Source organism: Symphalangus syndactylus, chromosome 1, assembly GCF_028878055.3.
Source record: "Symphalangus syndactylus isolate Jambi chromosome 1, NHGRI_mSymSyn1-v2.1_pri, whole genome shotgun sequence".
NCBI classification, from domain to species: Eukaryota; Metazoa; Chordata; class Mammalia; order Primates; family Hylobatidae; genus Symphalangus; species Symphalangus syndactylus.
The window spans coordinates 92,899,713-92,925,854 of NC_072423.2; the positions used below are offsets into that span (position 1 = coordinate 92,899,713).

The 26,142-nt window shown below is 54.2% G+C and overlaps 1 protein-coding gene and 1 long non-coding RNA gene across 4 annotated transcripts in view; one reads left to right on the forward strand and one right to left on the reverse strand.

The window, feature by feature from the left end:
* The window catches only part of MACROD1 (mono-ADP ribosylhydrolase 1), a 169,643-nt gene extending 148,494 nt beyond the window's left edge, over window positions 1-21,149 (reverse strand). For all 3 annotated transcript variants that reach the window (XM_055233668.2, XM_055233505.2, XM_055233585.2), the window contains exons 1-3: window positions 20,706-21,149; window positions 5,657-5,758; window positions 4,270-4,386 (exon numbers count right to left, since the gene is read on the reverse strand). In XM_055233668.2, the coding sequence (XP_055089643.1) occupies window positions 4,270-4,386; window positions 5,657-5,758; window positions 20,706-21,003 (517 nt within the window). In that variant the 5' untranslated portion in view covers window positions 21,004-21,149. The remainder of the gene's footprint in view (window positions 1-4,269; window positions 4,387-5,656; window positions 5,759-20,705) is intronic.
* Window positions 21,150-21,192: 43 nt separating this feature from the next.
* LOC134737112 (uncharacterized) lies at window positions 21,193-25,911 on the forward strand. Its single transcript, XR_010121701.1, has 3 exons — window positions 21,193-21,587; window positions 22,764-22,927; window positions 25,595-25,911. It is a non-coding gene; the product is annotated as an uncharacterized lncRNA (long non-coding RNA).
* Window positions 25,912-26,142: the final 231 nt, after the last annotated feature.

Sequence of the window (26,142 nt, forward strand, 5' to 3'; positions counted from 1 at the left end):
CACACACACCATCACACACATCCCAATCACATCTCATAGCCCAATAATGTAAGAGTGGAAACCAGTCCTGAATTTCAAATGCCAGGAGATCAGTAGGGAAACAGAATCTGATTTTCTTATTTTTATTTGTTTTTTGAGACAGGGTCTCACTCTGTTGCCCAGGCTGGAGTGCAATGGCACAGTCACAGCTCACTGCAGCCTCGACCTCCCAGGCTCAAGCAGTCCTCCCATCTCAGCCTCCCAAGTAGCTGGACTACAGGCATGCACCACCACACCTGGCTAATCTTTTTTCTTTTTTTTTTTTTTTTTGGTAGAGATAGGGTGCCACTGTGTTGCTCAAGTTGGTCTCAAACTCCTGGGCTCAAGCAATCTTCCTGCCTCAGCCCCTCAAAGTGCTGGGATTGCAGGAGTGAGCCACCGTGTGCAGCCTCAGAGTCTGATTTTCTTTTTTTTGAGATGGAGTCTTACTCTGTTGCCCAGGCTGGAGGGCAGTAACACAATCATGGCTCATGGCAGCCTTGACCTCCCAGGTTTAAGCAATCCTCCCGCCTCAGCCTCCTGGGTTCGAGTGATTCTCCTACCTCAGTCTCCCAAGTAGCTGGGATTACAGGTGCGTGCCATCATGCCTGGCTGATTTTTGTATTTTTAGTAGAGATGGGATTTTGCCATGTTGGCCAGGCTAGTCACGAAACTCCTGACCTCAACTGATCCGCCTGTCTCAGCCTCTCAAAGTTCTGGGATTACAGGCGTGAGCCACCACATCTGGCCCAGAATCTGATGTTCTATTATATATATATATTTTAGATAGGGTCTCACTCTGTCACCCAGGCTGGAGTGCAGTGGCACAACCATGGCTCACTGCAGCCTCAACTTCCCAGGTTCAAGCAATCCTCCTGCCTCAGCCTCCTGACTAGCTGGGACTATCGGCACACACCACCATGCCTATTTTTTTTTTATTTTTTTGTAGAGATAGGGTCTCACTATGTTGGCCAGGCTGGTCTCAAACTCCTGAGCTCAAGTGATCCTCTCACCTCGGCCTCCCACGGTGCTGGAATTACAGGGGTGAGCTACTACGTCCCGCCCAGGGTCAGATTCTCAAAGGCCTGAGGAAGGTCACAGGCAGATGCCTCTTCAGGGAGGGGAAGGAGTGAGGGGAACGGGCAGGGGGACACCTGGCAACTTCCCTCTCCAAGGATCCCCAGGGCCCTGCTGAGTGGCAGGAGAGATGCCCACAGCCTGGCTGGAGGCCCCTTCAAGCCCACAGCTTTTCAGGATGAAGGAGGGTGGGGGGTTGGGAGCTCCCCCCGCCTCCTTTCCCTCACAGCCCTCTCCTAGCTCCCACTGCACCCTTCCCCTCCACATCCCTGCAGCTGGACCTAAGCCCAGGCAGCGACAGCCCCTCCCATATGGCAGCAGGAACAAAGAGAACCGCCCCCCACAACAAAATCCAGATCTCAAGCTCCCAGCCCAGTGTGACCCACAGCGTTCTCCATGGGCCACTGACGCCCGCGGGGCCAGCACTGCTCCTGGCTTCAAAAATATAAATTTAAAAATCCCCACCCCAAGATAATTGCTCTCTCCTCTGGCTTATTGTGGTGGCTCCGCGGTAGGCACTGAGAAGCAATTATTCACGGCTAATGATTATAATCAAGTCAAATAGAATTTAATGGACACGTATTCTCTTCCTGCTTGAAACTTTACATATGAATTAAGCACATATGGGTTTCACGAGGCACAGACGCAGATTTATGCAGCCCCGAAAAGCCCCGCCATTGCCGACGACTTTTATTCCACTAATAAACAGGCTGATTTATGGGCTCCTGGGAACTGCAATCTCTGCTGCCCCCTGGTGGGCAAAGGGGCTGGGGTGGGAGCTAAGGCCACCCAGGACCCTGGAAGTCTGACCAGTGCCAAGGCCACTTTGAACGCTGGGGTTCCACAAAGCCCTGGACGGCTGAAAGGAGACTTGGGCTCTGTGTGGGAAGCCTGTGTTCAGACCCTGCCTCCGTCATTACCTGGGACTCCAGGCGGGTACCGGGTCCTCCTGGCTGTGAGAGTCTAGAACAAAAAGATCCCAGGAGAACACACCGAGGTATGTGGGTAAACTGAGGCAAGCAGGGGCAGGCGAAAGCTGATCATTTGCAGGAGGTACCATGTCCCTCGGCACGCCCAGGACAGGGGTGATGCCCAGAACGGCGCTGATGACACCAGTTTCAGCACCAGTGCGAGGTGCTGAGCCCTGGTTTCCACCAGGTGCTGAGTTACGTGCATCATTTGCACGTCACGTGCATCAGCTCCGAGTGCCCCCAGTAACCTGACGGATGGTTTCTTCGACACCCTCATTGTGCAGAGGAGGAAACAGAGGCCTAGGCAAGGACACGGAGAAGGGGAGTCCCCAGAGAAATTCAGCCAGCACTGCTCCAGCCCTGGCCCTGGTGCAAATGGAGCTGGCACTAAAGCGCTTCTGATGGAGCTGCTGCATCCAAAGCCTGTGACTCCCAAGGGCACTTAGGAAGCAGCGTTAATCACTCCCACAGCCCGGGTGCAGCCTCCAGAGTGCCCCCGTTCCATCTGCACCCATCAACACCCCACCTTGGTCTCTGTACCCTCTCTCCTGGCCCATGTTGCAGCCAACCACCAACCCAGGGGGGACAGAGCTCACAAGATGCCTCATTTTCCCTCTGGCCACTTTGCAGCTCAGCAAGAAGGTATCGCTGGGGTACCTCTCATATGCTTGCCAGTGACTGGCAGGGCTGGAGTACCCACTGGCCTGCCTGACTGGCCCCTCAGCCACAGCCCCAAGGCTCTGCCCTTCTGCTCCAGGCCAGCCCCTCCTGGGCACAGGCAGCAAGAATGCCCTTCTCCCCTAGGCCGCTGTAACGTCTGCCAACCCAGATGTGGCTTTGTCTTAGCCGTGTGTACCCAGATGGACTAGCAGTTCTCATCCTAGTGGCCCTAGAGAAACACACCAGAACCACCTGCAGAAGCCCAAGGTGACCCTAGCTCTCCCTGCTCCCCTCAGCCAGCCACTCTGAGCAGAAACTCCTGCCTATGTGTAACTTGTTACCTGTGTGCCTAGACAGGTAATGTGTGGGCAAGGCACCCCCATATGACTATCCAGCTTTGCAGTCAATGGTGGGAAGACGCACAGAGCAAGGCTGCTTCAGGAAACACAACTCAGACCCCATGGACCAGGCCTGGGGCCGCCGAGTGACCTCCCCTCTCCGGATCCTAGAGCCCGTCACTCACAGAGATTAACGGAAATGCTCACAGCATCGGCATCACCACGCCCCAGAGTCACTGGGGGACAGTGCTGGGGCCAGGCACGACCACTACAAGCGCAAAGTGGGGACGAAGGAGACTCGAGAAGCTCCCGGGGGTGCCCTGGGCCTGCACAGGTTAGGGAGGGGCTGGCACAACAGGGTTTTCCCTGTGAGCTGGAGCCCAAGACGACAGGATCTGCCCCCGACATTCAGGGTCTGAGAAAGAGGCCCCCCCTTCCTCCGATGCTTGGTGCAGATGCCAGGTAAGCAAAGGAGCGAGCGAGCAGGCGGGCGAGGGCCGGGGTTCAGCCGCCGCTCGACCTGTTCCACAAGCCACCTCCTGGACTTAACCAGCCCTTGGCACCCCATGCCAAAGGCATGGCGCCTTTCCTGGCGCCTTTGACCTTGCCAGACAACCACTAGCTGCGTGGAGTAGCAGCCCCCTTCCTCCCTCCCACAAAGAAGCAGCCGGCTCCCATACTCATCACAATAAACTGCCAAGCCAGCAAGAGGCGAGTGCAGGAAGCTGAGCAGCTCCTGTTTCCAGGCACTGGAAAGCTGCCAGGGCGCCGCAGGGGACCTCTCTGCCCCCACTATCCCTCGACAAGCTCCCTCACCTGCCCAGGTCTGAAGGGGGGGCAGGCCAGGCCAAAGGCAGAGGAAGGCAGGCGGTGGTTGGGGCTTCTGTGGCCCCCAAGGTCAGACCTCCCCGCTGTGGCCTCTGCCTTCCTGGCAGGGCAGCCCAGTTTCAGCCCAGCTCTCCCCCTTCCCCGGCCACTAATGGGTCTCAGTGGAGCAAGGCGCCCCCGACACAGCAGGTCAGGGTTTCAAGGGAAGAGGAGCCTGAGTGGCCGACGCGTTGGGCTGCCATGGCGCCAGCAGGCCGTCCTCGCCAGCAACCCGAGCCTCACTGGAGCCAGGTGGCGTCCACCCAGGCCTGGCACAGCAGAGCAGAGCAAAGGTAACAGGGCAGCCACCAGGTCTCTGGTTCAGGCCAGCCACTCACCAGCATTGACGATGGCGTCCACCTCCAGCTTGGTGATGTCGCTGCGGAGCAGGGAGATCTTCTCGTTGAGCTGCTTGTCCTTTTTATACCTGGGCTCCTCCACCTTTACAGCCACCCCTGGAATAAGGAGGGGCCGGGGAGGTCACAGAGAGGCTGCCCACTGCAGAGGGACCCAGCCAGGGCCCAGGGGCCAGGGCCTTCCCTATCGACCTCCCTCCACCTCCAGAGGCAGCCTGCAGCACCATGACTGCTGACCCAGTACCAGGAACCCGTGCTGACGAGCACCTACTGTGTGCTAAAATCATGCGGGGACTCCTTGCATCTTCACAGCAAGGCCACCAGCAGGTACAGTGCCAATATCATCCATCCCATTTCACAGAGGTAGAAACTGAGGATTAGGTGGGTCAAGGACTTGCCCAGGGTTATGGGTCACCAGGCCTGCTGTCTCACCAACACACCCCGCTGTAAGCAATCAAATCGCAGCTTCAAACCCCAGCTCCCCACAAGCAAGTAATCTCGGGCAGGTGGCTCACCTAACCTAGGGCTCTGTTTCCTACCATATAATGGGGATAAAAATTGTACTTGTGTTAATAATTGAATGAGATGGCCAGGCACAGTGGCTCATGCCTGTAATTCCAGCACTTTGGGAGGCCGTGGCGGGCAGATGACTTGAGGTCAGGAGTTCGAGACCAGCCTGGTCAACATGGTGAAACCCCATCTCTACTAAAAATACAAAAATTATCCAGGCGTGGTGGTGCATGTCTGTAATCCCAGCTACTCAGGAGGCTGAGGCAGGAGAATCGCTTGAACCCAGGAAGCAGAGGTTGCAGTAGGCCGAGATCACACCACTGCACTCCAGTCTCAGCGACAGAGTGAGACTCCATCTCAAAAACTAAAATAAATAAATAAATAAATAAATAAATATATAAATAATTGAATGAGGTGGCCGGGCTCAGTGGCTCATGCCTGTAATCCCAGCACTTTGGGAGGCCGAGGTGGGCAGATCACTTGAGGTCAGGAGTTCAAGACCAGCCTGGACAACATGGTAAAACCCTGTTTCTACTGAAAATACAAAATTAGCCGGGCGTGGTGGCACATGCCTGTAATCCCAGCTACTCGGGAGGCTGAGGCAGGAGAATACTTGAACCCGGGAGGCGGAGGTTGCAGTGAGCCAAGATCGCGCCATTGCACTCCAGCCTGTGCAAAAAGAGTGAAACTCCATCTCGAAAAATAAAATAAAATAATTGAATGAGGTGATACACGCAGAGCACCTGCCTGCAGCAAGCACTCGATACACGCCACTGGACTCGCTCTTCTTGTCTACACGATTCTCCCAAGCCACGGGTCTGGAGCCCGCCCACCAGGGCCTCCCCCGAGCAGGGCCTACCTTTTGCCATCTCCTTCCATGTCGGGATCTTCTTCAGCCTGACAAAGTCCTTGCAGAAGTAATGTTCCTCCCGCTGCTTGTCACTCAGGCCCTTCAGAAAGGCTGCGGAGGCAGGAAGGAGGGTCAGGGTGGGGGCAGAGGAACGGGCCCGGGGCTTGCACCCCCACATCTCCCTTCTTGCCTCATCCAAGAATGCAAACCAGCCCTTCCTGTCCATCCTTCCCTGGGCACACAGGGCAGGCATGCTGGGGGAGCCTCAGAGGCCCCTAGAACATCTTGTCCTGCTCTCTTTGTTCAGTGAGGGAAACTGAGGTCTGGGGAGGCTGAGGGACTGGCTCAGGCATCGCAGACCTGGGTTGCGATGAATTCAGCTCTGCCACTTTCCAGCAGCGTCCACATCTCTCTGGGTCCCCCGTTTCTCCCTGATTAGAACGGGGGTGAAGACGTCCCCTGCGGAACAGCTCCGAGCTTCCTCCCACACACTAAGGCCAAGCTGGTTGGCAGCACTCAGCCAGTGACATTATCCATCAGTCCCACTGCCAGTCAGTTCTGCCCTCACTGTCACTGCATGCAGGCAGCGGGACAGCTGTCCTCCTCCAGGAGCTGCAGGACCAAGCGGACCTGGCACCTGTCCCCAACATCCCCCCGACAGCGGCTGAGGGCTCCCAGCATGACCAATGGGGCTGGAATCATTCCCATTTTACAGATGAGGAAACCAGGGCTCAGGGAGGTTGGGAGGCGACCCTCACACAGCAGAGACTTGAGTGAGGAGCCAGTCACCCCCCACCCGCTCACAGACTCTGGGTCCACCCTGGCCGCCTCCTCTTGCCTGGGCACTGTCCCATGGGCTCCGCCTTCCCTTGGGGGTGGCACCAGGCACAGAAACCTGGAACCCGTCTCAGAAGGGCCCGCCCCGACCGCGCCCGGCGAGGCTCGCAGCTCGCGGGCTCCCCCTGCTGGCCAGAGGCCGCCTGCACACCCAGGCTCTCAGCTCAGCCTGGCACCCTGGACCACAGGCTCCCGGGATGGGGCAGCCCCCACGGCAAACAGTAAAGGCTACAATTGAGAGACTCAAAAAGCATCAAAAAGTATGTAGAGGCGGGAGAGCAATTAGAGGAGGTGGTGAGAAAGGAAGGATTGCAGCCTGGAAGCTTCTATGCACATAGCGGTGAGGGGGACAGGTAGGTCCCTCCACAAATGCTCAGGGAGGTTGGGAGGCCACCCTCACACAGCAGGGTGTTTTCTCGGCCAGAGTCACTTCATCATCCAGGCCTCCATCTCCTCATCTAACCACTGCTGGCAGTGGTGATATGGTGATAACAGCCCGAGGATGCCAAGAGCATTAGATGACAGAACTCATGCAAGCGGCCCAGTCCAGAGTCCCTGCTGGATGCAAAGGTGGGGTCACCACAAAAGGCTAGGCCCACCCCTGGTCAGCCCCAACTGCTGCTCAAGCCACAGCCACCTCTCCTGGCAGCCACTTCTGCCCCCTCTTCCATAAACATGTTTGGGCACAAGTAGGTCCTGCATTCAGTGCCAGGGATGCACTGAGCGGGCTGACCTGGCACTGGCCCTCGTGAATCTACACCCAGCCAGGGAGAAGAAGCTGGTCCAGGCACTTTAGTCAAGCAATTCCAATTCTGAGACGTGCTATGAGACACTCAGGGGCTGGCAGAGGAGTTCCCTGGGGAACCTGACCAGGCAGGGCGGCGGGGGAGGCTCAAGGGAGACTCGGAAGAGGCGTGGGAAGTAGCCAGGGCCGGAAAGGGTGTTTGGCAGCAGGAACAGCACGTACAAGGTCGCAGGAGAATAAAATTATTTGTGGGGTGACAGAAGTGGGGAACTGACTTCATCCCAGGGGCGCTATAACCAGATTGAAAATGCTTTCACCTGGCCAGGCGCAGTGGCTCACGCCTGTAATCCCAGCACTTTGGGAGGCCGAGGCGGGCAGATCACCCGAGGTCAGGAGTTCGAGAACAGCCTGGCCAACATAGTGAAACACCGTCTCTACTAAAATTACAAAAAATAGCTGGGAATGGTTGTGGACACCTGTAATCCCAGCTACTCAGGAGGCTGAGGCAGGAGAATCACTTGAACCCGGGAGGTGGAGGTTGCAGTGAGCTGAGATCATGCCACTGCACTCCAGCCTAGGCAACACAGCAAGACTCTGCCAAAAAAAGAGGGTACCATGTGCCTTCTTTCTCTTTTTTTTTTTTTCTTTTGAGACAGAGTCTTGCTTTGTCGCCCAGGCTAGAGTCCAGGGCGTGATCTCGACTCACTGCAACCTCCCCTCCCGGGATTCTCCTGCCTCAGCCTCCCAAGTAGCCGGGACTACAGGTGCGTGCCACCACATCTGGCTAATTTTTTGCATTTTTAGTAGAGACGGGGTTTCAACGTGTTAGCCAGGATGGTCTCGATCTCCTGACCTCGTGATCTGCCCACCTCAGCCTCCCAAAGTGCTGGGATTACAGGTGTGAGCCACTGCGCCCGGCTGCCATATGCCTTCTTTCTAAGGGGCCAAGGGTACCTCTGCTGGCCCCTCCATCACTAGCGTCCCTCACTTCTCACAGCCCATTCCCTGCCCCCCTCTTTTCAAGAGGCCAGCCTCCCTGCTGGGCACGTGACCCCAGCAGGACCTGAGAAGCAGGCCAGGGGCTCCCATCTGAAGACTCCTTTGTGTGGGGGTAGGGGACGCTGGCATCTGAAAGGAGCATTCCCAAGCCTCTGCTGTCCTCTTCTGTATAATGAGGCTGTGGGAAGCTACCTCCTGCATTTCACAGGAAGTGGACCGGGCTAGCCTGGCACGTGACAAAGGGCTGAGCTGCTGGCAGCCAGTACCACCTACTGAGGGCAAAGAACAGGCCAGGGAGGAGAGGCCACTCCATCCGGGCTCTGCACCTCTCATTGGCAGCTCGAATGCCGATAAGTCAGTTAATAAATATTTATCAAGCATCCTCACCTTCACCAAGGTGAGGTCCTGGAGTCTGACCAAGAAGAGGGGAGGCCAGGAAAGCTTCAGGGAGGAAGTGATCCCAATTTCTCTGGTTGGTCCCAGGGGCTGTAAATCACTGGAGGAAATCTCACCACCAAGCAGAAAGCTGCCTCTAAATTTTTCACCTACCCCATGGGGGCTCTGTCAGCCTGGCCACTCAGCTGCTGCTTTGGCAGTGGACCCCACCTTCCCCCCTCTCCCCAGCTGCCCCCCACTCCTCCTCCAGCTGCTGTCCTCTCCCACCGAGCCGGGCACCTCCACCACCTGCCCGCACCTTGTCCTCCCTCCCTCAGGTCACTGGGCATGAAGGTCCCTCCTGCCAGCACTGCCACCTGCCAGGCCCACCTCCCAGAGGACTCACTGCTGCAGGTCCCCCTCCACCAGGCTGTCCTGCCTGCCCTCAAATAATACCCGTCCCCTCCCTCGACGCCCGCGTTCCACGCCCCTGCAGCTGCCCCCTCCTCCGCTGTGTCCACTTCCTCCCTCCCATGCTCCCTTCAGTCCACACAGTCTGGTCCCTCCCTCCAACAAGGTCAAGGTCAAGGTCACCACACCCCATACCATGGCCCCTCCTGCCTTCCCTGTGGACAGGATGTGTCCTTGCTGCTTTCCTCCCTAGGTCTTCTAATCAGTTGCACAGATTCAAAACCCTCTTGAAGCGAGCAACCTCCGGGGCTGTCCCTCCACTCTTTTCTGAGCCTCTGACCCCCACAGCACCTGCCTGCTCTCATTCCCCAAAGCCCAGGCATGCAAAACAGAATATTGGACTCTTTCCCCCAAAACATCATTTTTTTTGTTCCTCCATTCTTCCCCCTTCTTTGCTTGGGGCCCGGCACTAGGGGTCCGTCCCTTTCCATCCTCTTCCTCCCTACGTCCCATCCAGCCACAGCCCTGTTGGATTGATCCCTGTGACACCCTAGAAACCAAGCCTTCCTCTCACCCCCCAGGGCTGAGCCTTCCTCATGGCTCCCTAGATCCCAACAGACACTCCCAACTCCCAGCTGATCCCCATGAGCATCTCATCCCCATCTGTTCCTTGACCAGCAGCCATGGATCCTGGGAACATAAATCAGGTGACATCCCCCTCTCTGTTCAAAACTGCATTCAAACGCCAGTCCTCTGGCCTCTCTCCCACCTCACTCCCAATGCTGCCTTCCCCACTACACCAGTTCCCCAAACAGCCAGGCTGCTTCCTGCCCCAGGCCCTTTGTACCTGCTGTGCTCTGTAGGATATGGGATAGTTTGCTTTTGTTTACATTTATTCCTTTATTTTTTTTTTTTTTTTTTTTTGAGATGGAGTCTCACTCTGTCACCCAGCCTGGAGTGCAGTGGCACGATCTTGGCTCACTGCAACCTGCACTCCTGGATTCAAGCAATTCTCCTGCCTCGGCCTCCCTAGTAGCTGGGATTACATGCGTGCGCCACCACGGCCAACTAATTTTTGTATTTTAATAGAGATGGGGTTTCACCATGTTGGCCAGGCTGGACTTGAACTCCTGACCTCAAGCAATCCACCCGTGTCAGCCTCCCGAAATGTTGGGATTACAGGCGTGAGCCACGGTGCCCGGCCCCCTTTCTTGATCTTGGCCATTTTGACCTGTAGGTTCCATAAGGGATCTGTTGTGTTTGCCGTCGGATTCCCACCACCTGGCATGGTGCGTGGGCACCTGAGGGTGGCTGAGGGGTGCGCTGAGGAATAAATGAGCCACGACCAAAGGCTGAGGGCGAGTTTGCTAAGAACAGAGTCTTCCAGGCAGAGGGAACAGTATGTGCAAAAGCCCAGAGGTAAGAGGGAACCAGAGATGATCCTCTAGTTAAAAAAGAAAAAAAAAAAAAGAGAGAGCATTTGGGTGGAGAAAGTGAGGCCAGTCGGTCTCTCCAGGTCTGCCTCCCGTCTGAGGATGGACAGATGCTGGTGGCAGCCGGCCTAGACCCAGGCTGCGCCTTCTCTTCTGTTATAGGTTCCACCAGGTTTGGGCTCATGACCTCCCAACACCATGCTCAGTTTGGAGCCTTGGTTTTCCCATCTCTAGAATAGGGACAAGGCAGACCTTCCCTTGCTAACATCCAGGCTTGCTGGGAGGGTCAAAGAGAAGGTGGCTGTGCGCTGCAAAGTGCGGTCTACACGCCAGACGCACTCACTTCTTCCTGGCGGCGAAATAATGCCCAAATAGAACAAAGCAAACAGGACAAAATTGTGGAGAACTCTTTTTTCCAACGTGGGGACACAGCAGCTGGAGGAGCTTTTCTAATTATTTGGGTCCCCAGCACTTGGGGAGGCCAAGGCAGGCCAATCACCTGAGCCCAGGAGTTCAAGACCAGCCAGGACAACATGGAGCAACCCTATCTCTACCAAAAAATACAAAAAATCAGCTGAGTGGCCGGGCATGGTGGCTCACACCTGTAATCCCAGCACTTTGGGAAGACGAGACGGGTGGATCACCTGACGTCAGGAGTTTGAGACCAGCCTGGCCAACATGGTGAAACCCTGTCTCTACTAAAAATACAAAATTAGCTGGGTGTGGTGGCACATGCCTGTAATCCTAGCTACTCAGGGGGCTGAGGCAGGAGAATCGCTTGAACCTGGGAGGCGGAGGTTGCGGTGAGCCAAGATCACACCATTGCACTCCAGCCTGGGCAACAAGAGAAAAACTCCATCTCAAAAAAAAAAAAAAAAATCAGCTGAGCGTGGTGGACATGTGCCTGTAGTCTCAACTGCCTGGGAGGCTGAGGCAGGAGGATTGCTTCAGCCTGGGAGGTCAAGGCTGCAGTGAGCTGTGATTGTGCCACTGCACTCCAGACTGCGCAACAGAGCGAGACCTTGTCTCTAAATAAATAATTTGAGTCCCCATATTTGTCACCTTGCGCAACTGTGACCTCCCCACTGTGAGGCCTTGGCATGCCACTGTGTGAGTACTCCCAGATGGCTGGACCTGTGGCCAGAAAGTCAGGTACCCACAGTGATGCTGGTGGGACTGGTGGGCTGGGACCCAGACAGACCCCAGAGGCCTTGCTGAAGTGTCTCTGGCTGGGCAGGCCCTGGGAATCCCATGGAACTAGACCAGGGTGACCAGAGACACCTCAGGTGCCCTAGCAGGTATCATCTGGCAGATGCCACCACCTTGTTCTAGAGAAGAGGCAGAATGACCCGCCCCCGGTCACACACAAGTGAGAGGAACCTGGGCTTGCTCCCACACTGTCCTCCCTAAGCATGGTGGCCTGGCCTGAGTGACCCACAGCCCACAGAGCCCCTTCTCTCCAGCAAAGCCCACAGGATGGCTCCACTTCCCAGAGACAGCATGCTGGCTCTGCCACCTGCCGGCTGGGCGCCGACCTTGAGGACATCTGTCAGCCTGTCCCTTCTAGTCTATGGACCCAAGTGCATACCTCAGAAGGCCAGCATGCCAGACAGCATGTGTGTCCTCACCACCAGAACAAGGCTGTGGCCTGGCTGATCCCCAAAGAGCTACACACTACACTGGTTTTTGATTTATGGAGAAAGAAAAGGCCAACCGCGCCCATTCAGCATCTCACCTCCGTGCCCTCTATCGGCAATCCTCGCCCGCCAGGCCCCTCTTCATTCCCCCTGGAGGAGAAACAGGGGCCTTAAGCCAGGAACATGCCCCATGCATTTCTGTGTTTTTGTTTTTTATTTTTTTGAGACAGAGTCTCACTCTGTCACCCAGGCTGGAGTGCAGTGGTGCGATCTTGACTCACCGCAACCTCCGCCTCCTGGGTTCAAGCGATTCTCATGCCTCAGCCTCCTGAGTAGCTGGGATTACAGGCATGCACCACCACGCCCAGCTAATTTTTTGTATTTTTAGTAGAGACAGGGTTTCACGATGTTGCCCAGGCTGGTTCTGAACTCCTGACCTCAGATGATCCACCCGCCTCAGCCTCCGAAAGTGCTGGGATTACAGGCGTGAGCCACCGCGCCCGGCCTTGCCCCATGAATTTCTAGCATTTCCCACCTCCTCCTGTAAGAAGGACAAATGCAGACTTAAAGCACAAGTGAGTTTTATTTTATTTTTTATAAAAGATGTAAAACATGCATTTTCATTTTCTTTCATTTTTGAAGAGGCGAGAGTACTTCACAGCTCAGTGAGACAGGTGTTGTAAAAAGATGTCCGCAGTAAATTTTGATGGAGAGGCCTGACCCTGGACGAAGCTTCCAGCGGCTCCCAGGCACGAAAGCCGAGCAGGAGGAAGCAGGCTCCGCCAGAACCATAAAGTGCAGCAGGCGAACGAGAATTCAATGATGTGTTTTAAGAAGTATCTTTATGGCACTTTGCAAGATGGTGTTCAGAGAGGTGAGGGCAGGCTGGGGTGCCAAGGCGGGGCTCCTCTCAGAGAGAATGCCAGGTGGGCAGGGCTGATGAAGGCTGGGCTCCCAGAATGTGGCGGCATTTAGACTCGGTGGCAGGGGCATTAATCACCTGCGCTCACCAGCCCGCAAGAGCAGGGTCTTGTCAAAGTCCACAGAGCACGCAGCACCTTGGAGCCCCTCTCCTCTCCCCTGCCCCCTTGTCTCTGCCCACACTAGGGCACTGGCAAGGCTGTGTCCCCAGAAGACAGGTGGGAGAAGCCCCCCGACTCCCGGGGTACCTGGAAAATTTGCCAGTGCTGCAGTCAAATCAGATAAGCCATCCACTCTGGATGAAATCCCAGGGGGCTGAAATTAGCCCTGGCTTCTGCACGGTGTGGTGCCAGGCTGGAGCGTAGCAGCCCCACCTTGAGTCACCAAGGAGAGGATGGCTTAGGCTGTGCAGGCTCGGGGCCCCAGCATGTGAGACAAGCCTACAAGAGCCCAGTGTCACCACAGCCAGCACAGAGCAGAGAGAGGAGACAGGCCTGAGGGCCTGAGGGGTGACAAGGAAGGGGGGCTGCTGGGACCCATTCTGGGCCATGGTATATAAAATGGTTTCTTTTCTTTCCTTTTTTTATTTTATTTTTAGGAGAGACAAGGTCTTGATATGTTGCCCAGGCTGGTCTCGAACTCCTGGGCTCTAGCAATCCTCCCACCTTGGCCCCTAAACTGCTGGGATTACAGGCGTGAGCCACTAGGCCTGGCCCAAAGTGGTTTCTAATGTGATCCCAGCACAACCTCCAAGCAGGTGCCATTGGTCCCGTTTTATAGATGAGGAAACTGAGGCTTGGAGAGTGAGGAAGCAGCAGCACATCTCCACATCTGACGACAACGATGTCCCTGCTCTTTGTGGCTCACAGCTCTGCCTGCAGGGGGTTTTGGAACAAGGACCCAAAGCCAGGTCCCTCCTGTGATGACACAGAGCCAGATACCGACAAGGGCCCAACCGTAAGTCCCTCATGCCCAACTGCCTTTACAGCGAGGGTGTTTCCATGATCTTCTGATGAAAAGGCACTCCCGGGGGGATAACGAAGTGCCTCAAAACTGAGGGTATTAAATGAGAGAAAGTAGGGCGGGCACAGCGACTCATGCCTGTAATCCCAGCACTTTGGGAGGCTGAGGTGGGTGGATCGCTTGAGCTCATGAGTTCAAGACCAGCCTGGCCAACATTGCAAAACCCCGTCTCTACAAAAAATAGAAAAATTAGGCCGGGTGCAGGGGCTCACGCCTGTAATGCCAGCACTTTGGGAGGCTGAGGCAGGCGGATCACGAGGTCAGGAGTTCGAGACCAGCCTGAACAACATGGTGAAACCCTGTCTCTACTAAAAATACAAAAATTAGCCGGTGTGGTGGCACAGGCCTGTAATCTCAGCTACTCAGCAGGCTGAGGCAGGAGAATCGCTTGAACCCAGGAGGTGGAGGTTGCAGTGAGCCGAGATTGCACCATTACACTCCAGCCTGGGTGACAGAGAGAGACTCCGTCTCAGAAAAAATAATAATAATACAAAAATTAGCCGGTGTGGTGGCACACACCTGTAATACCAGCTACTCGGGAGGCTGAGGTGGGAGGATTGCTGGAGTCTGGGTGGCGGAGGCTGCAGTGAGCCAAGATACCACCACTGCACTCCAGCCTGGGCAACAAAGTGAGACCCTGTCTCAAATAAATAAACAGGCCAGGCGTGGTGGCTCACTCCTGTAATCCCAGCACTTCGGGGGGCCGAGGCGGGCGGATCACCTGAGGTCAGGAGTTCGAGACCAGCCTGACCAACATGGAGAAACTCCGTCTCTACTAAAAATACAAAATTAGCTGGGCATGGTGGCGCATGCCTGTAATCCCAGCTACGCGGGAGGCTGAGGCAGGAGAATTGCCTGAACCCAGGAGGCGGAGGTTGCAGTGAGCTGAGATCGCGCCACTGCACTCCAGCCTGGGCGACAAGAGCGAAACTCGGTCTCAAAAAAATAATAATAATAATAAATAAATAAATAAAAATAAACTAGAGAAAGTAACTCCTGGCTAGTAAAATCAGACACTGCTGAAGTGTCCCCAAAAGACTGAAAGTCTCCCAGCCAGGAAGATCCAGCCTGAAGGTATGTACATACCTAGAGGGAGAATGGGCCCATGGAAATGAGCATCAGCTTGGAGGTAAAGAAAAGGAGTGTCCAGGGGCAAGCTGAATTTGGCCATCAGCTTGGAGGACAAGCTGGGCCATGGGCTGGGCATCCTTACATGGGTCCAGAGCAGGCACTCAGCACTGCATATAGATGGAAATACCGAGCAAATGCCCTGGGAAGGGGATCCTTGTGGGTGGGCTGACCCTTCTCAAGCAGGGAAGCTTGCTTGCCTTGCCCAGGGCGAGGCTTCCAAAATCACTCAACCAGCCCTGGATGAGATCGAATGCTCTGAGCAATCCTAAGATTACAATTTGGCTTCCATGAGGCTTTCCCATAGGGAAAGGAGGCTCTGCTCAGGCACACCTGAGTTTTCAGACCCACTGCCATTATATTTCCCCACCACAAACTGCACATATGCCTTCTGACGTATACATCAGTCTCTTGTGAGTTTGGTTACTGTGTGCCAGGCTTTGAGAGAGGATCCATTCAGGCAGACAAGTATTTGGAGACCTATCTAGGTACAGCCCTGAAATGAGAGCACATGTCCATCAAAGACATGGAGAGAATGTTCAGGAAGCCAGGCACAGTGGCACACATCTGTAATCTCAGCGCTTAGCACTTTTGCAGGCGGAGGTGGGAGGATCACTTGAGCCCAGGAGTTCGAGACCAGGCTGGGGCAACATAATGAGACCCTGTCTCTGCAAAACATTTTTAAAAGCATTAGCCAGGCATGGTGGCACATGCCTATAGTCCCAGCTACTAAGGAGGCTGAGGTGGGAGGATGGTTTGAGCCCAGAAGTTGGAGGCTGCAGTGAGCTGTGATTGCACCACTGCACTCCAGCCTGGGCAACAGAATGAGACCCTGTCTAAAGAAAAAAAAAAAAAAACGTTCAGCACAGCTTTATTCATAAGAAACCCAAATGCCTATCAACAAAAGACTGGGGGCCGGGATGGTGGCTCACGCTTGTAATCCCAGCACTTTGGAAGGCCGAGGCAGGTAGACCACCTGAGGTCAGTATTTTGAGACCAGCCTGGCCAACATGGTGAAACTCCGTCTCTATTAAAATACAGAAATTAGCCAGGCGTGGTGGCAGGTGCCTTTAATCCCAGCAACTCGGGAGGCTGAGGCAGGAGAATCGCTTGAACCCAGGAAGCGGAGGTTGCAATGAGCCGGGATCGTGCCATTACACTCCAGCCTGGGCAACAGAGCAAACTCCATCTCAAAAAACAAAACCAAACAAAACAACAAAAGAGTGGGAAACAAGCTGTGGTACATTCGTATGCTGGAACACTATACAGCAATGAAAAAGAGCGAACCATTGCCACATACAATAACGTGGATGAACTGGCTGGATATTGAGTAAAAGGGGCCAGACTTCAAGAAGAGACAAAACGAACAGATACCACAAGAGTGATTAGCTCCAGACAGTACCAAGTGAAAAGAGGCGACTTCTGGCGTGATGGCAATGCTCTATCTTTTGATCCAAGTAGTGGCTGCACAGTTGCATATGCTGTGCACTGAAGATCTCTACACTTGCGGCACTTGACTGTCAAATGTAACTTGGCTGAAAGTGTGATTTGAATTAACGATGAAAAGTGTAGCGGTCTTCAAGGGCCACGGCTCAGACCCTAATCAAAGGCAGAGTCCAGCTGGGGCAGCCCCCCAGATCTGCCATAATGTGATGGCTTAAAAAATACACTTGGCCAGGCACAGTGGCTCACACCTGTAATGCCAGCATCTTGGGAGGCTGAGGTGGGCGGATCACTTGAGGCCAGGAGTTTGAGACCAGCCTGGGCAACATGGTCAGACCCAGTCTCTACAATAAAGTTTTTAAAACATTAGCAGCCCATGGCTCATGCCTGTAACCTCAGCACATTGGGAGGCTGAGGTGAGTAGATCGCTTGAGCTTAGGAGTTTGAGACCAGCCTGGGCAACATGTCAAAACTCTCTCTACAAAAAATACAAAAAATTAGCTGGGCGTGGTGGCATACGCCTGCAGTTCCAGCTACTCGGGAGACTGAGGTGGGAGGATCGCTTGAGCCCAGGAGATTGAGGATGCAGTGAGCTGAGATCTCACAACTGCACTCCAGCGTGGGCAACAGACCTTGTCTCAAAAGAAAAAAAAATTAGTTGCACATGGTGATGCGCGCCTGTACTTCCAACTACTCAGGTGGCTGAGGCAGGAGGATCGCTGAGCCCAGGAGTTTAAGGGTGCAGCTAGCTATGATTACACCACTGCACTTCAGCCTGAGCAACAGAGCGAGACCCTGTCTCAAAAAAAATTTTAATTCATTTAAAAAATTTTGGCCAGGCACAGTGGCTCACGCCTGTAATCCCAACACTTTGGGAGGCTGAGACGGGCAGATCACGAGTTCAGGAGATCGAGACCATCCTGGCTAACACAGTGAAACCCTGTCTCTACTAACAAATACAAAAAATTAGCTGGGCGTGGTGACGGGCACCTGTAATCCCAGCTATTCTGGAGGCTGAGGCAGGAGAATGGCGTGAACCCGGGAGGAGGAGCTTGCAATGAGCCGAGGTCACACCACTGCACTCCAGCCTGGGCAACAGAGCAAGACTCCATCTCAAAAAAAAAAAAAAAAAAATTAAGAAAATTGGCCAGGCCCAGTGGCTCATGCCTGTAACCCCAGCACTCTGGGAGGCCGAGACGGGCAGATCACGAGGTCCGGAGATCCAGACCATCCTGCCTAACACGGTGAAATCCTATCTCTACCAAAAACACAAAAAAATTAGCCGGGCATGATGGCACACACCTGTAATCCCAGCTACTGGGGAGGCTGAGGCAGGAAAATCACTTGAACCCTGGAGGCGGAAGTTGCAGTGAGCTGAGATCACACCACTGCACTCCGGCCTGGGCAACAGAACGAATCTTCATCTCAAAAAAACAAACAAACAAACAAACAAACAAAAAATTAGCCGGGTATGGTGGCAGGTGCCTGTAATCCCAGCTACTCAGGAGGCTGAGGCAGGAGAATCACTTGAACCCGGGAGGCAGAGGTTGCAGTGACATCACACCACTGCACTCCAGCCTGGACAAAAAGAGTGAAACTCTGTTTTAAAAAAAAATTTTTTTAAGAAAACAAAAACACACCTTCAAATTCTTTGAGATTCTTTCTTTCAAGAGGTAGAGCCTAATTTCCCTCTCCTGGAGTATGGCCAGACTCCCTGACTCGATTCTGACCCCTAGAATAAAGCAGGAGAGACTTTGAAGACGAGGTTACAAAGAAGGCACTGTGGCTCCATCGGGGTCTCCTCACGATCCCTCTCGTGGAGCACATGCTCTGGGGGAAAGGCTTAGGACATCTATCCTGTGTGAGACACTCAAGCAGCCCCATGGAGAGGCCCCAAAGTGACCAACTGAGGCCTCTCACCAAATGCCATTTTAAAGGAGGGAGCTATTTAGGAAGCCCATCCTCCGGCCCTAACCAAGTCCCACGAGGCCTCAGGAGAGGGAGACCCTGAGCTAGAACCACCCAGCTAAGCTTCTCTCAGTTTCCTGACCCTCAAGAGACGGAGAGAATGCAGTTTTGCTGTTTTACGCCACTAAGGTTCGGGGTGTTTTGTTACACAGAAATAGATAACTATTGGGAGATCTCCACGTCTCACCCCCAAAAGGGTCCCTCTAACTGTGGCTTCAGTAGCAGGCAGAGCCCCAGACCAGCCCCACTCCTTGGGTCTGGCCCACTGTCACTCAATAACAGGTCTGGAATATCATTCCCCAGCTGGATGCCTCTTCCCAGGCCACCACCCCTGAGACGCCTCCTCTGATCTCCCCAGCTCAGGTGGCCCCATCTGCTATGGTGTCTTCACAGCACTGAGGTTACCAGGCCTTGTCTCAGCTGCTAGAACACATTCTTTACAATAGATGCTTTGTAATCTTCACACCAGATTACAAGCTCCATGAGGGCAGGGCCCTTGCCTATCTGACACGTCTGAGTCCCCAGCCTGACCACCTAGAGGGCGTTCAATAAAAGTTTGCTGCATGATTGGAAATCCCAACTTGAAGCAAAGAGGAAGACCCCAGTGACAACACAGCAGCCCAGGAACCCCAGCCCCATCACAAGGTCCGGCTGCTTTCCTGGCACCAAGGAGTGGGGTTGTGGGGGCTGGATCCTAAAAACAGCGGCAGCGCTTGAGCAGGTGCCTGGGCGCCTTGTCTCCCTAGCTCTTTCCCACCCTCCTGGGTTGCTGTCCTCTGAGAGAGTGCTCAGGGGAGCAGGGGTCTCTGTGGGGACAGTGGCTCCCCCACCAGGGGTCTCTGCCAGCCCCCAACTCCTCCTGCTGTTCTGGGGCAAGGGAAAAGTGCCTGACAAGTTCTCCATCTGCTCACAGACTAAAGTCGGTGCTTTCAGCCGTCACTTTTAGATCCTGGCGCAGCCCACGCAATTCATGTCAGGAGTAAATCATTTTGATTTCCACCTCTGGTCCCGAGAAAGCCATCTTCTCTTCACCCCTAACACCGCAGGACCCTCCATCCTGCCTGCCCAGCCCGGAGGTCACACCTACTCCACCATGGAGGCCCAGCCAATTAGCCACTTCCCTGCACTTTTGAAAGGAGATCCAGCCAGGAAGAGTCATAGGATCCCAGGAGGCAGGCCCTGAAAGGCAGGGGCAGCTGGGTGCCCGGCAGGGCTATTTGGGGCTCAGTAGAGGCAGCTCGGGTTCTCTCCCTTCCCAGGCCCCGGACTCATGTCCCCTCCAGGAGCAAGAGGAAGTGGTGTGATTCTTGGGGGGTGTCATCAGTTGTCACAGGGACAAGACCCCACCTCTGCCCTGCTCCTCTACCCTCTGTTCCTGGTATGAGCAAACTGCTCACAAGTGGCCAGAGGCCAGCCAGAAGGGGAAAAGGGCGCCAGACCACGTGCCCAGGAAGGCATCAGAGTGCAGCCTTGGGGTGGGGTGGAGGCAGGCCAGGCCAGCCCAGGAAGGTCACTCTGTGGGGTTAGGTGCCCCACCAGGTGGGACGCCAGCCTCGGAGCTCTTCCCTCAGCCCATTCCCGAGCACTTAAGAACCACACTGTGCAAAGTTTGGAGAGTCCAGGATCATAACCTCCACTTTGCCACCAGCTCCGAGTGACCTTGGGGAATCCAGCTGTGGCACTCGGCCTCAGTTTTCCTCCTGCACAGGGGAGGAAGGTGGTAGGTCCTGCACAATCTCTGGGGTGCCCTGTGACCCATGCCAGTGGGGTAAGGAAGGCCGCCTTCCTCACTCTTCCCCCTGCGTTGACACTTGGACCTGGTCTGGAGTGAATTGTTCTGTGGGGCTGGGAACACGCGGCGGGGCGGGGGAGGCTATGGGAGGCCGCCTTCCTTACGCTTCCCCCTGCGTGGACACTTGGACCTGGTCTGGAGTGAATTGTTCTGTGGGGCTGGGAACACGCGCGGGGGCGGAGGGGGCTGTGAATGGGGAGGAGGGGTCCGTTCCAGGGCAGATGGGGCCTCAACTTCCCCAGGTCTCTCGGGTGGAAGGGGCTGCTCGCTCGTTGGGGGCTGCCCAGCCGGGAAGTTCCACGTGAGGCCGCCCTCTCCCTCGCGCCCCCTCGTGCTTAACACTTACATTTCGCCTCCTTCCAGTCGGTGGAGGTGCTCAGGTCCACCTTCGCCGCCATGGCCAGGGGGGCCCAAGTGCGCACCCCGGCTGTCCGCCCCACCGCCGCCGCCCCCCACACCCCAACTCCCGCCGAGGTCCGCGCGCGGCGGCCGAACACGCCCAGGAACGCCGGGGGACCGCACGTGCTGCTGCGGGTCCTCGTGGCACCCGCCAAGTGGCCGGGCCGGGGGCGCGGGGGGACCAGCAGCTGCCCCGCCGCGCGCAGCTGTGCCAGGCGGCCGGACAGTCGGCTCTGCAGAGACATGAGCGGGCGGCGCGGGACGGCTCTCCGCCCACTTGGACTCTATTTACGGCGCTCGGGAGTGTCTCTCCCTTATTTACTCTGGGACCGGGTGGCGACTGCCAGCCAGCGGCGACCTGCTCGGAGCCAGCGGGCGGCGCGGCCAGAAAACCCGGGAGCGCCGCTGGGCACCCTGGAACTTGTAGTCCGGGCCGCCGGATGGGCCCACGCATTCGTATACACACGTGCGCGCCCGCCCGGGCTCCCAGTGTCGCGGGTGGAGCCACGCCTGAGCCCTTCCGAGTTCTCCCGTGGCCGCCAGGTGCCTCCCCTCCGCGAGACCTCCGCCGCCTCTGACTTTCTGGTTGGCTGAGCCTCAGCTTCCCCGGCACGGGCTGAAGCCCCCGGGGCCTTCCACGCAGCCCCGGGCCCCTCTGCCGCTCGGCTCCGCGGCGGAGCAGGCGCGCCGGCCGCTGCGTATCGAGCTGGGAGAGCCTGGCGCGGCTTCCGCGGTGCCGAGCGTTTTGCAGCCTGGGAGACCCGGGCTTCTCTCCCCATGGGTCAGCAGCGCACCGCCTCCACACCCCAGCCCGCCCTCCTAGGGACAGGTGCGACGAACGGGTAAATCCAGTTTGGGGACTTCTCCCCAGAGCCTCTGCCTCTTAACAGCCCCGGAGCCGAGGCTCAGCTGGAGCAGAATCTAGGACAGCTGGGGAGGGGAGTCGAGGGTGGAAACACTGGAATTTGGAGGCAGGAAACTTGGGCTTCAAGTGGCGTTCAAGGGTAGAAGGATTGGGGTGATGTTTGTGTGTGTGTGTGTGTGTGTGTGTGTGTGTGTGTGGTTTTTTTTTTCTTTTTGTTTTGGGGGTTTTTTTTTTGTTTGTTTGTTTTTTAACAAAAATCGGCCGGTCGCGGTGGCTCACGCCTGTAATCCCAGCACTTTGGGAGGCCGAGGCGGGTGGATCACGAGGTCAGGAGTTCGAGGCCTGCCTGGCCAACATGGCGAAACCCCGTCTCTACTAAAAATACAAAAATTATCCAGGCGTGGTGGTGCATGCCTGTAATTACAGCTACTCGGGAGGCTGAGGCAGGAGAATCACTTGAACCCGGAAGGTGGAGGTTGTGGTGAGCCGAGATCGTGCCATTGCACTCCAGCCTGGGTGACAGAACGAGACTCTGTCTCAAAAAAAAAAATACACGAGGATGGATTTTTAAGTACTTTTATATATTTTTATGTACTATTAATATTATGATAAATATAATGAATACAGGCCGGGCCATTATAATAATATAATGAATGTAATAATGAATAATGAATAGGTGCCTCACACCTGTAATCCCAGCACTTTGGGAGGCTGAGGCAAGAGGATTATCAGAGGCCAGGAGTTCAAGACCAGCCTGGGCAATATAGTGAGACCCCCTCATCTCTACCCGCCCACACACAAAAAAATTACCCTGGTATGGTGGTAGACACTCACGTCTAGTCCCAGCTACTCCGGAGGCTGAGGCAGGCAAACACTTGAGCCCAAGGGTTCAAGGCTGCGGAGAGCCATGATGGCATCACTGCACTACAGCCTGGACAACACAGTGAGACCCCATCTCAAAAGTAATAATAATAATGAATATATTTTAATACCAGGGAGGAACGAGCCAGGTTTCGGAGAAGGTTCTAGTACTAGTGTTGCTGCCCTGGGGTGCCCTAGCCCCTTGAGACTCAAGCTTCTTGAGCTGTCAGCTAGGAACAAGAGAGTCTGGCTGGTTGCAAATCTGCTCCTGTGCTCCAGGCCTCTGGCTCTGAGTGTGGCAACAACGCTGGATGGCTGTACAAGGATCCCTGACCTGCCATGGATGCAGATGGAACCACTGGGATGGTGACACGGGCTCAGCCTTGGACTCCAGACATTAAATCCGCCCAAGAGAGGATCAGCATAAACTTGCCAGCAGCAGGGTAGGCAGTCATCATTCCTGGGAGTGAGGGCAAAGGGGAGCCAGAGGCCAGGAAGGAAGAGCCCATGGCCCCCAGCATTCCAGGACCACCAGCAAGGCCTGCACCCTCTCCTGAAAACATCAGCAAGGCATGGTTCAGGATGTAGGAGTCAGGCTCCAGGTCACCTCACTAGTTGTGGCCCCTCCAGTAACTCAGAGTAAAAGGACCTTGCTGACTGCAACCAGGAGAGCCAACACCTACATGCACGAAGTCCCAGCTGTACTGAGCTAAGCCCTCTATGTCCATTCCCACTACCTCCATTAGCCCGTTACATCCTCAGCTCTCACCACCTCCAGGCAGAGAGATGATTGGCCCAAGGTCAAGTCAGGATCCCAGCCCCAACTTGGGTCCAGGTCTGTTTGGTTCCCATCTGTGGTCTGGAAAATGGTTATGCAGGTGTCACTGATTGGTGAAATGAGGCATGTGCGTGATGCAGTATATTACTTCTCCATTGCTGCTGTACCATTACCGCAAATTCACTGGCTTCAACGACACACATTTAGTATCTTAAAGTTCTGTAGGACAAAAGTCTGATGTGGGTATCACTGGGCTAAAATCAAGGGGAACATGAGGCCATGTTCCTTTCTGGAAGCCCTAGCAGAGAGCCTGTATCATTGCCTTTTCTGATTCCCAGAGACCACTCACACTCCTTGGCTTGAGACTTCTTCCTCCATGTTCAAAGCTAGCGCGTTTGCATCTGAGCATTCTTCTGTAGTGGCATTTCCCTCTGATACTCTCCTTCTGCTTCTCTCTTCCATCTTCAGGGACACTTGTGATTACATGGAGCCCACCTAGATAATCTGTGACAATTTCTGTACTTAGCTGATTTGCAACCTTCATTCCCCTTTGCCGTTTAATGTACCATATTTACAGGCTCTAGGATTTAGGATGTGGAATCTTTGGAGGGCCATTATTCTGCCCTGTGCAACCTTCCTGGCAATGTCTAGTGAGGATGATGAGGTAGAGGCAGGGGCCCCAGCCATAAGAAAGTCTTGGTGTTCAGGCCGGGTGCGGTGGCTCACGCCTGTAATCCCAGCACTTTAGAAGGCCGAGGCGGGTAGAACACCTGAGGTCAGGAGTTCGAGACCAGCCTGGCCAACATAGCGAAACCCCGTCTCTACTAAAAATACAAAAAAAAAAAAAAATTAGTTGGGCATGGTGGCACACGTCTGTAGTCCCAGCTACTCGGGAGGCTGAGGCAGGAGAATTGTTTGAACCTGGGAAGCAGAGGTTGCAGTGAGCTGAGATTGTGCCACTGCACTCCAACCTGGGTGACAGAGTGAGACTCCCTCTCAAAAAAAAAATAATAATAAAAATAAGGCAGGTGTAGTGGGTCATACCTGCAGTCCCAAGTACTTGGGAAACTGAAACAAGGAGATCACTTGAGTCCAGGAGCTGGAGGTCAGCCTGGGCAACACAGTGAGACCTTGTCTCTAAAAATAAATAAGTAACATATATTTATTTATTTATTTATTTATTTAGAGACGGAGTCTGGCTCTGTCGCCCAGGCTGGAGTGCAATGGCATGATCTTGGCTCACTGCAACCTCTGTCCCCCAGGTTCAAGGGGCAGCCTCCCAAGTATCTGGGATTACAGGCCTGCGCCACCACGCCCCGCTAATTTTTGTACTTTTAGTAGAGACGAGGTTTCACTATGTTGGTCAGGCTGGTCTCGAACTCCTGACCTCAGATGATTCACCCACCTCGGCCTCCCAAAGTGCCGGAATTACAGGCGTGAGCCACTGTGCCCGGCCAACAAACATGTATTTTAAAAAAACATTTATATCGTGTTATTCACCTGCTCGGAAATCTCCAAAACCCATGTCCTACACGGCCAGGCTGCTGAAGCACTCTGGACGCCCACTGTGTACCAGCGCTACTGTTTCTTTTTGCTGGGATTCAGCTCTGTTGTCACAAAGATAGTGAAGGTCCCTGCTAACAGCTCTCCGTGGTCTACTGGAGGCCTGGGTCACATGCGTAAGTGGTCCTGGGCAGGCAGCAGGATTGTGAACATTAGTGAGGAAGGATATCTTCATAAAATTTGAGCTGGACCTTTTGGAAAAAGTAAAATTTTGCCAGGTATGGAAGGTGTGTATGCGTTGGGGGCGTTCCAGGCAGAGAGACCCACAGAAGCAAAGGTGTGGAAGTCTATGGAATGCTGAATCATCTGCTGGGGCTCTGACTTAGGGTGTTGTCAGTTGAGGATTTTTAATGTTGGAGAGGGGGTTTTGTGCAGAGAAAAGCTACCTACTGCTGCTTGTGTTTAAATTAATACTGTATTTATTAAACATATAAATTTTAAAAACTAGTTTTTCTTAAGCATCCAAGTGCAATTTGTAAATCTAGTTTTCTATGTATAAGCCTACTAATTTTTTTATAAAAGTAGGAACAATTATGTTCACTTATTCTTTAATATTTAATTAACTCATAAGTTCAACAGATTAAATTCTTCTAAAAATTAATGCCAATTACAAACAGGTAATTAAATCCTCTAATAGATTTTAAACTATATTTTACAGACTTAAAGTAGCTGATCCTCTCAAACACCTCGAATTCCCAGCAGAAGAGACTTACAAGGATTTTTTTTTTCTTATCACTTAAGCAACTCTTTTTCTTTTTCCTTTTTTCAGGGACAGCATCTACAGGGTCTGGAGCAATCATGACTCACTACCTTCGACCTCCTGGGCTCAATCGATCCTCCAGCCTCAGCCTCCTGAGCAGCTGGGACTACAAGTGTGTGTCACCACACCCAGCTAATTTTTTTTTTTTTTTTTTTTAGAGATTGGGTCTCACTGTGTTGCCCAGGCTGGTCTCAAACAACTGGGCTCAAACAATCTTCCTGCTTCAGCCTTCCAAGGTGTTAGGGTTACAGGCATGAGCCACTGTGCCCAGCCAAGCAACTCTTATATACTAATAAACTTATAAATGTGGCAAATCAGTTATCTTAAATATTCAATCCTGTTTCCAAACTTAGATCCTCTTAGACTGTCACGGTTATCTACTGCTTTGTAATGAGTCACTGAAAATTTACTGGCTTAACATAACAACAGTTCTAAGTCAGCAGTTTGGGCTGAGCTAAGCTAGCCGGTTCATCTGCTGGTGTCACTGGGTCACTCTTGTACCTGCAGCTATAGTCATCTGACAACCCAATTGGGGTTGGGGGTCCAAGGTGGTCTCA